Raw genomic sequence first — 12,631 nt, 5'->3', positions numbered from 1 at the left:
CCTCAGTACTGCCCCTCCGACAGTGCGGCGCTCCCTCAGTACCGCCCCTCCGACAGTGCTGCGCTCCCTCAGTACCGCCCCTCCAACAGTGCAGCGCTCCCTCAGTACCGTCCCTCCAACAGTGCAGCGCTCCCTCAGTACCGCCCCTCCAACAGTGCAGCGCTCCCTCAGTACCGCCCCTCCAACAGTGCAGCGCTCCCTCAGTACCGCCCCTCCAACAGTGCAGCGCTCCCTCAGTACCGCCCCTCCGACAGTGCGGCGTTCCCTCAGTACCGCCCCTCCGACAGTGCGGCGTTCCCTCAGTACCGCCCCTCCGACAGTGCAGCGCTCCCTCAGTACCGCCCCTCCGACAGTGCGGCGCTCCCTCAGTACCGCCCCTCCGACAGTGCGGCGCTCCCTCAGTACCGCCCCTCCGACAGTGCGGCTCTCCCTCAGTACTGCCCCTCCGACAGTGCAGCGCTCCCTCAGTACCGCCCCTCCAACAGTGCAGCGCTCCCTCAGTACCGCCCCTCCAACAGTGCGGCGCTCCCTCAGTACCGCCCCTCCGACAGTGCGGCGCTCCCTCAATACTGCCCCTCCGACAGTGCGGCGCTCCCTCAGTACTGCCCCTCTGACAGTGCGGCGCTCCCTCAGTACTGCCCCTCCGACAGTGCGGCGCTCCCTCAGTACTGCCCCTCCGACAGTGCGGCACTCCCTCAGTACTGCCCCTCCGACAGTGCGGCGCTCCCTCAGTACTGCCCCTCCGACAGTGTGGCGCTCCCTCAGTACTGCCCCTCCGACAGTGCGGCACTCCCTCAGTACTGCCCCTCCGACAGTGCGGCGCTCCCTCAGTACTGCACTGGAGTGTCAGCCTAGATTTTGTGCTCATGTTTCTGCAGTGGGACTCAAACCCACCACCTTCTGAGTCAGGAGCGAGAGTGCTACACCCAGGGAGCCACGGCTGACCCACAGAATCACCAGGAGGACTGCACTTCAAAAAGTATTTCATGGAGTGTAAAGCGCTTTGGGAGGTCGTGAACGGTGCAACATACTTTCCATCTCTCCCAGTGTCAGGGACACTGTCCCACTGCACATGTTTGCATCATCCCCCCACGCCCACAATGGCGGCATGGACCAAGTGACCTAACAAAACACGCAGTCAGGAAGTTTGATCGCTCACTTTCAGCGGGAAACAAGCCGGGAGGATGGGACAGCTGGGTCACTCCGACGCTGCAATGCCGCACAGCGTCAGGAGGATTGTATCAACGGCTGCTCCTCCCTCGGGCTCCAGACGTAGCCTCGGCTGCTCTCGGCTCCACTCCCAGCCTGTAACAAACTGCAAAATAAACAGCTGCCTGCCGACGGCTTTTACCGGGTAAATACACACTGTGTGGTGCCGGGCTGACCCCTTGCTGAGCACAAGGTCCCGGGAGTTAGGGCTGGGGGGGTGGGCAAGGGGGTCTCGGGAGGTGTGACGGGGCACATGCTCCTGATCGCCGTCCAACGGCGCCTTGCTGTAAACTGGGTGTTGGCGTCGAGCTTGGGCAGGATCAGGTTTAATTACGGTAAGTTCCACGGTCGAACGACCTCTGGACTCGGGCAGGAGGTTCGGCCGCAGGGAGGGGAGGTGAGGTACCGCGGAAACCGCACCCCTGGCGAGCAATGATCCCGGACCGCCCGCTTATAAACGGGTGGAAAAACCGTGCATGCGCACCCAAAAAAATAATGCCGGCGAGGGTCGGAGACTTCGGGGTTGGCACGGGGGGGGGGGAGACAAGGAACAAAACCCCCAGAGTCTGAGCCACGAGCCCCAGGATAGCGAGCTCCCGCTCGTCACCTACTTGTATCCGACCTTGCGGGCGAAATGGAAGCAGAAGTCCTTCACGTGACCCTGGATGTGCGCGGCACGGCAGACACCGCCGCACTCGGGGCAGATGTACGGCGACTTGCTCTTGTGTAGGCGGTAGTGGGCAAAGTAGCTGCACTTGCTGGGCAGCAACATCTGGCACAGCTGGCAGACCTGGAGTGGGAGGGTAAGCAAGGAAACGAGATATTAAAAAACAAAAAAAAGCGCTCCGTCTTAACACACGGCTGGAAGAGCTCCAGCAACTGGCAGGCGAGATCCGGCACTCGCAGGGTTAACCTGCTCACTCAACACCGGCCTGAAGAATTCCAGATGTTTATTTCTCACCTCTGGTGCATTTAGGGACAAAAGAACACTTAGTACCACAGAGGGACAGTGTGAGGGAGCTGGATTAACGTCAGTAGTGATACAGTCAGTAACACAGGGCGCTGGGGGAGAGGGGTTACTGAGTGACAGTGTGAGGGAGCTGGATTAACATCTGTAGAGATACAGTCAGTAACACAGGGCGCTGGGGGAGAGGGGTTACTGAGTGACAGTGTGAGGGTGCTGGATTAACATCAGTAGAGATACAGTCAGTAACACAGGGCGCTGGGGGAGAGGGGTTACTGAGTGACAGTGTGAGGGAGCTGGATTAACGTCAGTAGTGATACAGTCAGTAACACAGGGCGCTGGGGGAGAGGGGTTACTGAGTGACAGTGTGAGGGAGCTGGATTAACATCTGTAGAGATACAGTCAGTAACACAGGGCGCTGGGGGAGAGGGGTTACTGAGTGACAGTGTGAGGGTGCTGGATTAACATCAGTAGAGATACAGTCAGTAACACAGGGCGCTGGGGGAGAGGGGTTACTGAGTGACAGTGTGAGGGAGCTGGATTAACATCAGTAGTGATACAGTCAGTAACACAGGGCGCTGGGGGAGAGGGGTTACTGAGTGACAGTGTGAGTGAGCTGGATTAACATCAGTAGAGATACAGTCAGTGACACAGGGCGCTGGGCGAGAGGGGTTACTGAGTGACAGTGTGAGGGAGCTGGATTAACATCAGTAGAGATACAGTCAGTAACACGGCGCTGGGGGAGAGGGGTTACTGAGGGACAGTGTGAGGGTGCTGGATTAACATCAGTAGAGATACAGTCAGTAACACAGGGCGCTGGGGGAGAGGGGTTACTGAGCGACAGTGTGAGGGTGCTGGATTAACATCAGTAGAGATAGAGTCAGTAACACAGGGCGCTGGGGGAGAGGGGTTACTGAGTGACAGTGTGAGGGAGCTGGATTAACATCAGTAGAGATACAGTCAGTAACACAGGGCGCTGGGGGAGAGGGGTTACTGAGTGACAGTGTGAGGGAGCTGGATTAACATCAGTAAAGACACAGTCAGTAACACAGGGCGCTGGGGGAGAGGGGTTACTGAGTGACAGTGTGAGGGAGTTGAATTAACATCAGTAGAGATACAGTCAGTAACACAGGGCGCTGGGGGAGAGGGGTTACTGAGTGACAGTGTGAGGGAGCTGGATTAACATCAGTAGTGATAGTCAGTAACACAGGGCGCTGGGGGGAGACGGGTTACTGAGTGACAGTGTGAGGGAGCTGGATTAACATCAGTAGTGATACAGTCAGTAACACAGGGCGCTGGGGGAGAGGGGTTACTGAGTGACAGTGTGAGGGAGCTGGATTAACATCAGTAGAGATAGAGTCAGTAACAGGGCGCTGGGGGAGAGGGGTTACTGAGTGACAGTGAGGGAGTTGGATTAACATCAGTAGAGATACAGTCAGTAACACAGGGCACTGGGGGAGAGGGGTTACTGAGTGACAGTGTGAGGGAGCTGGATTAACATCAGTAGAGATACAGTCAGTGACACAGGGCGCTGGGGGAGAGGGGTTACTGAGTGACAGTGTGAGGGAGCTGGATTAACATCAGTAGAGATAGAGTCAGTAACAGGGCGCTGGGGGAGAGGGGTTACTGAGTGACAGTGAGGGAGTTGGATTAACATCAGTAGAGATACAGTCAGTAACACAGGGCACTGGGGGAGAGGGGTTACTGAGTGACAGTGTGAGGGAGCTGGATTAACATCAGTAGAGATACAGTCAGTGACACAGGGCGCTGGGGGAGAGGGGTTACTGCGTGACAGTGTGAGGGAGCTGGATTAACATCAGTAGAGATACAGTCAGTGACACAGGGTGACAGATGATCCGGTAAATGCCAATTTCTGGTTTGACATTGTTTCTGTGACTGCCTGACATAGATCTGACTCACACAGATGAGGAAAGTACCAGGTTGCTTTGAAGGGGGGAATACACCAGGGTTCCTGTCCCCTGATCACTATTCAGTGACCCCGGGGGGGGGGGGGGGGGGGGGAGGGGGGAAGCGCCTGTGCACGATTGTCAGGTGTAGACAGGATTGGGCTCAGATTGCAGTCCCTTCCTGGCACCGCACAGAGCCCAGGCTCATGCAGGAAGGACAGCCATTAGGGCCAGGCAGCACCGGGAGCCTGTGGAACCTGACGGCAGTGTGAGTCACTGCTTCTGGGGGCAGGGGGTGGGGCTCTTTTCTCGGGAAAAGTGAAGGCTGATGGGTGACCGGATAGAGATCTTTAACATTCTGAAGGGGTTCAATAGGGTCGAGGTCGATTCCGCTTGCGGGCGAGACCAATCCATCAATAAAAGGGAATTCAGGAGAAACTTCTTGACCCAGAGAGTGGGGAGAATGTGGAACTCGCTACCACAGGGAGTGGTTGAGGCGAATAGTATCGATGTATTTAAGGGGAAGCTGGATAAACAGATGAGGGAGAAAGGAATAGAAGGATATGGTGATAGGGTGAGATGAAGAGGGGTGGGAGGAGGCTGGTGTGGAGCATAAACACCGGCACGGACCAGTTGGGCCGAATGGCCGCTTTCTGTGCTGTACATTCGATGTGTTCGGGGCTGGAGGGGAAGAGGGAGGAAGTGTTGAGCTTTTTTCCCCCCCCTTTATTCGTTCAGGGGATGTGGACGTCGCTGGCAGGGCCAGCCTTTATTGCTGAGGTGGTGGTGGTGAGCCGCCTTCTTGAACCGCTGCAGCCCGTGTGGTGAAGGCGCTCCCTCAGTGACACCTTTGTCGCGGTTTGGTACAACCGAGTGGCTCGCTGGGCCATGTCAGAGGCCCGTTAAGAGTCAATCACATCGCTGTGGGTCTGGAGTCACATAGAAATATAGAAAAATAGGAGCAGGAGTCGGCCATTCAGCCCCTCGATCCTGCTCCGCCATTCAATATGATCATGGCTGATCCTCTATCTCAATACCATACTCCCGCTCTCTCCCCATACCCCTTGATGCCTTTTGTGTCTAGAAATCTATCGATCTCCTTCTTTAGTATATTCAGTGACTTGGCCTCCACAGCCTTCTGTGGTAGAGAATTCCACAGGTTCACCAGCCTCCAAGTGAAGAAATTTCTCCTCATCTCAGTCCTAAATGTCCTACCCCGTATCCTGAGACTGTGACCCCTCGTTCTAGACCCCCCCCAGCCAGGGGAAACATCCTCCCTGCATCCAGTCTGTCTAGCCCTGTCAGAATTTTATACGTTTCAATGAGATCCCCTCTCATTCTTCTAAACTCTAGTGAATACAGGCCTAGTCGACCCAATCTATCCTCATACGACAGTCCTGCCGTCCCAGGAATCAGTCTGGTGAACCTTCGCTGCACTCCCTCCATGGCAAGTATATCCTTTCTTAGGTAAGGAGACCAAAACTGCACCCAGTACTCCAGGTGTGGTCTCACGAAGGCCCTGTACAACTGTAGCAAGAGGCCAGACCGGGTAAGGACAGTAGATTTCCTTCCCTAAAGGACATTAATGAACCAGATGGGTTTTTACAACAATCCGGTAGATTCAGTCACCATTACCGACACTAGCATTTAATTCCAGATTTATTTTAACTGAATTTAAATTCCCAGCTGCCGTGGTGGGTTTTGAACTCACGTCTCCGGATCACTAGTCCAGGCCTCTGGATTACAAGCCCAGTGACATTACCACTGTGCTACCGAAGGCAAATGGTATGTTGGCCTTCAGAGCGAGAGGATTCGAGTACAGGAGCAAGGATGTCTTGCTGGAGTTGTACAGGGCCTTGGTGAGACCACACCTTGAGTATTGTGTGCAGTTTTGGTCGCCTTATCTGAGGAAGGATGTTCTTGCCATGGAGGGAGTGCAGCGAAGATTCACCAGGCTGATACCTGGGATGGCAGGAATGACGTATGAAGAGAGATTGGGACAATTGGGCTTATACTCGCTGGAGTTTAGAAGAATGAGAGGGGATCTCATTGAAACTTATAAAATTCTAACAGGACTAGACAGACTAGATGCAGGAAGGGGGAGTCCAGAACCAGGGGTCACAGTCTAAGGATAAGGGGTAAGCCATTTAGGACAGAGATGAGGAGGAATTTCTTCACCCAGAGAGTGGTGAACCTGTGGAATTCTCTACCACAGAAGGCAGTTGAGGCCAATTCATTAAATATATTCAAGAAGGAGTTGGATATATTTCTTGAGGCTAAAGGGATCAAGGGATAAGGGGAGAAGGCAGGGACAGGGTACTGAATTTGGATGATCAGCCATGATCTCATTAAATGGCGGAGCAGGCTCGAGGGGCCGAATGGCCTACTCCTGCTCCTATCTTCTATGTTTCTATGGACCCCAATGCCAAACGGTTAATTAGTAAGCAACACAAGGCAGCAACAAGTCAGCTCATTCAAGAACGGGATGGAAGACCTGAGAGGTGGAGGGATGGGAAAGAGAAGGGGCTGAAACCAGTTATCTCCCCCGCGGGCGCCCCCCCCCACCCCCCCTCACCTGTACAGCAGCATTCGGCGGCCCCACTTGGAAGTGCGCGGCCAGCCCGAGCCGGTCGGTGAAGTGCTGCTCGCAATCTGGGCAGTTGAAGTTGTCGCAGTTGATGAGGGCCGGGTCGGGGACGAGGGGCATCACCGGCGCGGAGAGCTGTTGGGCGATGGGGGCGGTTTCAGCCGCCGCGCTTTTGCCCCCGGCCTTGGAGGGGGCTCCGGCCAGGCCCGAGGAGGAGGACGCCCCCGGCACCACCGGGGCCACGTCGGGCTGGCCGATCATCTGGTCCAGGGTGATGGGCTTCATGACCAGGTTGGAGCACTGCATGACCAGCCCCTTGTCCTTGTGCTCGCGGGCGTGCAGCATCAGGCTGCAGCGGTTGAAGAAGACCAGCCTCTTGGCGCAGTGGTTGCAGGTCACGTCGATCCTCATGCTGCGCCGGTCGTAGTGGCGGGCCAGGCTCTTCTCCAGGGCGAAGGAGTCCCCGCACTCCAGGCAGCGGTAGCCGGCGGGGGGCAGCGTCAGGCAGCTCTCCGCCGGCGGGCTGAGGTTGGGCTTGTAGGTCGGCAGCGGGTTCTTCCCGTTCAACAACTTGTGGAAGGCCTCCACCAGGGGGGCTTGGCTGCGGGTCATGGCCGATTGGGCAGTCTTCTGCGTCTGCGCCGCCAGAGCGCCGTTCACCGTCTTGGTGGCCAGCTGGAGGGTGGTGGTGGAGACGTACTTGGGTGCCAGGGCCAGGGTCTTGGCGGGGGTCGCCGCCGGCAGCGTCTGAGGCACCAGGTTCAGGCTGGCCAAGTGGACGCTTTTGGAGACGGGTTTGGCGCCCACCCCCGCCGCCGCGTTGGCCGGCGCCAGCGTGGACTTCTGCACGATGCTGGCCGCCATCAGCATGGCCGTGCTGGCGTTCTGGAACGTGGACGTGGGCAGGACCGTCCCCTTCATGATGGCGCCGTTGCCCAGTTGCAGACTGACGACCTCGGCGCCCTCGCTCTGCGCGGGGGCGGGCGTCTCCGTCCCGGGCGGAAGCAGACTCGCCACCTCACCCGCCTCCACCTCTTCCTCCATCCGCTCCTCCTCCATCCGCCCTTCCTCCATCTGCTCTTCCGCGTCATCCTGCGCCGTCTCGTCCTCGGGCCGCAGCTCGGAACCGGAGGATAACCGCGTCACCGTGCGCATGATGCCCCCGCTGGAGGTTTTAATGGTCTTGATTCGCACCTTCAGGGGCCGGGAGGAGCTGGTGGAAGAGGATTCCTTGCCGCTGCTGCTGTCGTCGTCCCCGTCGTTGCTGGAGATGCTGCGAGGGCTGTCGGGCTGCTGCTTAATCGGCCTGCCCAGGCTGGGGGGCGACGGGAAGGCCGTCGGACTCCCCTTGGAGGTCGGGGACTCGGGGGAGGTCGGCGGCTGTAGCTCAGCTGGCCCGTCGGGGGGCGCCAGGCTGGCAGACACGGTCACGCTCGAGTTCGGATTGGGATCCGGCCACGGCGAGGCAGGAGAGATCGGAACGGGGGAGCAGGCGGGATCATCCCTTGCCCCGTCGGGTTCCTCGGGCAGGCTGCCTTCCGGCTCGCTGCTTTGCTCCATCTCCTCCGACTCCACGTCAGATTGCTTCTCCTCCGCCGCCTCCTCCTCCTCCTCCTCGGAGGAGGAGGAGGATCTGGCTTTGCCGTTGGTCCTCCTCTGTTCCTCCTCGTCCAGGGAAAAACTCCGGGAGTATCCCGCAGGCGACTTCTCTGCAACGTCCTCGCTCGACCTCCTGGAATCGGAGGCCCGGGAGCCCGGTGAAATGGGAAAGAGGGGGGACTGCGGAGAGAAGCGGTGGGCACCTTGGCCCTTCTCCTCGCTTGACTGGTCCTCGGTCTTCACCGCGTCCTCGGTTTCCGGGTCTCCGGCCGGACTGAAGGGAGGGAGCCCGCCCGCTTCTTTCCGTCCGTGGGCCACCCCCATTTTCGGCCGGCCGCCCGGCCAGCTCTCGCGGTCGGAGGCCGGCGACCCGGCCGACTTGTGCGCCGAGGCGGCCTCGAAGCCGTTGTGCAGGGGGCTGACGTCGAAGCGGTGGGCGTCCTTGCCGGGGGCGGGGTCGCAGTGCTTGGGGCTGCCGCTGTTCTTCACGATCACGCTGACCGCTGGCTCGTCGGGGAGGGGCTCGGCGAGCTCGGCAGCTGGGATCTTGCTGCCGGCTGCCGGGGCTGGTTTTAGAGGGGCCTCGTCCGGGCCCGACTCAATGGTGTCTTTCGGATCCAGGTCGGGGATGTCGAAGGCTGCCAACAGGTCATCAAAATCAGGAGTCGTCATGTCACCCATCATAGGAAGACTAGTTAAACCTGGATAAAACAAAAACGAAAAAAAGAGGTATATTCCTGGCTAATTTCATGTCAAGAAGTGCTATCCCCACCCCCCCATCCCCCTCCTGAAGGTGCTAGCCACCCTCCGAAATACCCCACCCACATAGAAACATAGAAGATAGGAGCAGGAGTAGGCCATTCGGCCCCTCGAGCCTGCTCCGCCATTCAATGAGATCATGGCTGATCATCCAAATTCAGTACCCGGTCCCTGCTTTCTCCCCAGATCCCTTGATCCCTTTAGCCTCAAGAAATATATCCAACTCTTTCTTGAATATCTTTAATGAATTGGCCTCCACCGCCCTCTGTGGCAGAGAATTCCACAGGTTCACCACTCTCTGGGTGAAGAAATTCCTCCTCATCTCTGTCCTAAATGGCTTACCCCTTATCCTTAGACTGTGACCCCTGGTTCTGGACTCCCCCGCCATCGGGAACATCCTTCCTGCATCTAGTCTGTCTAGTCCTGTTAGAATTTTATAAGTTTCAATGAGATCCCCTCTCATTCTTCTAAACTCCAGCGAGTAGAAGCCCAATCGACCCAATCTCTCCTCATACGTCATTCCTGCCATCCCAGGTATCAGTCTGGTGAATCTTCGCTGCACTCCTTCCATGGCAAGAACATCCTTCCTCAGATAAGGCGACCAAAACTACACACAATACTCAAGATGTGGTCTCACCAAGGCCCTGTACAACCCCACGAGATCATTCCCCATGCGTGAGCCGACACAGTGCTCGTTATAGGCTCTTCGACTGGGTGAGGCATCGCAGCCGCGCCTGATCTTTATTCTCGACCGACACCCACGCTCGCACAGAGGCCTTTTTTTCCCCCCACCGGGATCCCGGGCTAGCGGCGGGAGCTCTCGACTTGATTTTTCCCCTCCCCTGATCCAGGGGGACGCGGCAGGCAATTGTAACGCTGGTTAAGATCAGCTTATAACCAGAGACCAAATCCAGGGCTTTCACTGCCCTCGTGCCAAGAAAGTCAACACGGGGGAGGATACGAGAAAAGGAGGACAACGACACTGTTTAACTTAATGAACGGCCGATGTACATTCTCTGTAATTTAATCTGAAGTTGGTTTGTGCAGGGAAAATAAAAAAACATCTGTTCACTCTCACGGGTTGTCAAGGTGCCCAGGGACTGATCACAGTATCGCTTTCGCCTGCACTGGTTCCCTCCGGCCTCACTGGCATCTCTGCTGAATCATTATTGCTAGCGGGAGGGGGAGAAAGCAGAGTGGCACACAGCCCGGGAAGGGCCCCGGGATTCCCGCCCCCTGGTCCGCAGCGAGGGAGCGAGTCTCAGCTGAGAACATAAGAACATAAGAAATAGGAGCAGGAGTAGGCCAATCGGCCCCTCGAGCCTGCTCCGCCATTCAATAAGATCATGGCTGATCTGATCCTAACCGCCAATCCACTATCACAGAACCATCTCCTGAATCTAACAGAATTAGACACACGAAATAGGAGCAGGATCAGGCTACACGGCCCCTGGGCCCGCTCCGCTACTCACAGGGCCATGACCAATCCGAACCGAGACTCATGTCCAAATTCCTGCCCACTCCCCGTAACCCTTAATTCCCTTTACTTCTAGGAAACTCTATTTCTGTTTTAAATTTATGTAATGATGTAGCTTCTACAGCTTTTTGGGGCAGCATATTCCATGGACCTACCACCCTCTGAGTGAAGTAGTTCCTCCTCATCTCAGTTTTGAAAGAGCAGCCCCTTATTCTAAGACTATGCCCCCTAGTTCTAGTTTCACCCATCATCGGGAACATCTTCCCCGCATCCACCCGATCCAACCCCTTCACAATCTTATATGTTTCAATAAGATCGCCTCTCATTCTTCTGAACTCCAATGAGTAGAGTCCCAATCTACTCAACCTCTCCTCATATGTCCATCCCCTCATCCCCGGGATTAACCGAGTGAACCTTCTTTGCACTGACTCGAGAGCAAGTATGTCTTTTCTTAAGTATGGACACCAAAACTGTATGCAGTATTCCAGGTGCGGTCTTCACCAAAGGCGACGGTGCCTGACCGGCAACTGATCTCGGCCTCCCTCAGCTTGCTGGGGAGGGCCGAGGGAGGAGGAGGGAAATAACTCGGGGTTCGTGCTCTCGCTCTCCGTCCAGCCACTCCTGCGGGAATGTACGTATGTACAAGGGGGTTGGGGGATGGGATTCGAGAGCAGTGGCGGTGCTTCGCTCGCAGCCCAATACCCCCTGGCATTCACAGACTCGAACAGCGCAGGAGGAGGCCATGAAGGCAAAAGAACCAAACAACCACCTGCATTTATACAGCGCCTTTAACGTCCCAAGGCGCTTCACAGGAGCATTCATCAGATGACTTTTCTTACGCAGCGAGTGGTTAGGATCTGGAATTCACTGCCTGAAAGGGTGGCGGAGGCAGATTCAATCGTGGCTTTCAAAGAGGGAATTGGTTAAGTAACTGAAGGAAAAAAATTGCAGGGCTACGGGGAAAGGGCAGGGGCAGTGGGACCAGCTGGAGTGCTCTTGCAGAGAGCCGGCACGGGCTTGACGGGCCGAATGGCCTCCTTCTGTGCTGTAACCATTCTTTGATTCTAACATTTGACACCGAGCCACATAAGGAGATATTAGGACAGGTGACCAAATGCTGGGTCGAAGAGGCAGGTTTTAAGGAGCGTCTTAAAGGAGGAGAGAGAGGCGGAGAGGTTTCAGGAGGGAATTCCAGAGCTCGGGGCCCAGGCAGCTGAAGGCACGGCCGCCAATGGTGGAGCGATGGAAATCGGGGGATGCGCAAGAGGCCAGAATTGGAGGAGCGCAGAGATCTGGGAGGGTTGTGGGGCTGGAGGAAGTTACAGAGATGGGGAGGGGTGTAGGACTGGAGGAGGTTACAGAGATAGGGAGGGGTGTAGGGGCTGGAGGAGGTTACAGAGATAGGGAGGGGTGTAGGGGCTGGAGGAGGTTACAGAGATAGGGAGGGGTGTAGGGGCTGGAGGAGGTTACAGAGATAGGGAGGGGTGTAGGGGCTGGAGGAGGTTACAGAGATAGGGAGGGGTGCAGGGCTGGAGGATGTTACAGAGATAGGGAGGGGTGTAGGGGCTGGAGGAGGTTACAGAGATAGGGAGGGGTGTAGGGGCTGGAGGAGGTTACAGAGATAGGGAGGGGTGTAGGGGCTGGAGGGGGTTACAGAGATAGGGAGGGGTGGAGGGGCTGGAGGAGGTTACAGATAGGGAGGGGTGTAGGGCTGGAGGAGGTTACAGAGATAGGGAGGGGTGTAGGGGCTGGAGAAGGTTACAGAGATAGGGAGGGGTGTAGGGCTGGAGGAGGTTACAGAGATGGGGAGGGGTGTAGGGGCTGGAGGGGGTTACAGAGATGGGGAGGGGTGGAGGGGCTGGAGGAGGTTACAGAGATAGGGAGGGGTGTAGGGGCTGGAGGGGGTTACAGAGATAGGGAGGGGTGTAGGGGCTGGAGGGGGTTACAGAGATAGGGAGGGGTGTAGGGCTGGAGGAAGTTACAGAGATGGGGAGGGGTGTAGGGGCTGGAGGGGGTTACAGAGATAGGGAGGGGTGTAGGGGCTGGAGGAGGTTACAGAGATGGGGAGGGGTGTAGGGGCTGGAGGAGGTTACAGAGATATGGAGGGGTGTAGGGCTGGAGGAGGTTAC

At 56.9% G+C, this 12,631-nt stretch overlaps 1 protein-coding gene across 4 annotated transcripts in view; it reads right to left on the bottom strand.

Annotated features, from left to right (window-relative positions):
* LOC147086417 (zinc finger protein 687-like) overlaps positions 1-12,631 on the bottom strand; it is a 72,505-nt gene that overhangs the window by 17,550 nt on the left and 42,324 nt on the right. For all 4 annotated transcript variants that reach the window (XM_085978520.1, XM_085978519.1, XM_085978521.1 and 1 more), the window contains 2 exons: positions 6,656-8,967; positions 1,821-1,999 (listed from right to left, as the gene is read on the bottom strand). In XM_085978520.1, coding sequence (XP_085834646.1) covers positions 1,821-1,999; positions 6,656-8,950 — 2,474 coding nt within the window. In that variant the 5' untranslated portion in view covers positions 8,951-8,967. The remainder of the gene's footprint in view (positions 1-1,820; positions 2,000-6,655; positions 8,968-12,631) is intronic.

Source organism: Somniosus microcephalus, unplaced genomic scaffold (assembly GCF_052327205.1).
Source record: "Somniosus microcephalus isolate GS21.2 unplaced genomic scaffold, FLI_Smic_1.0 unresolved_chr7, whole genome shotgun sequence".
Classification (NCBI taxonomy): Eukaryota; Metazoa; Chordata; class Chondrichthyes; order Squaliformes; family Somniosidae; genus Somniosus; species Somniosus microcephalus.
Note: the sequence above shows the minus strand (reverse complement) of the source record. Positions and strands in the feature narration are given on the sequence as shown.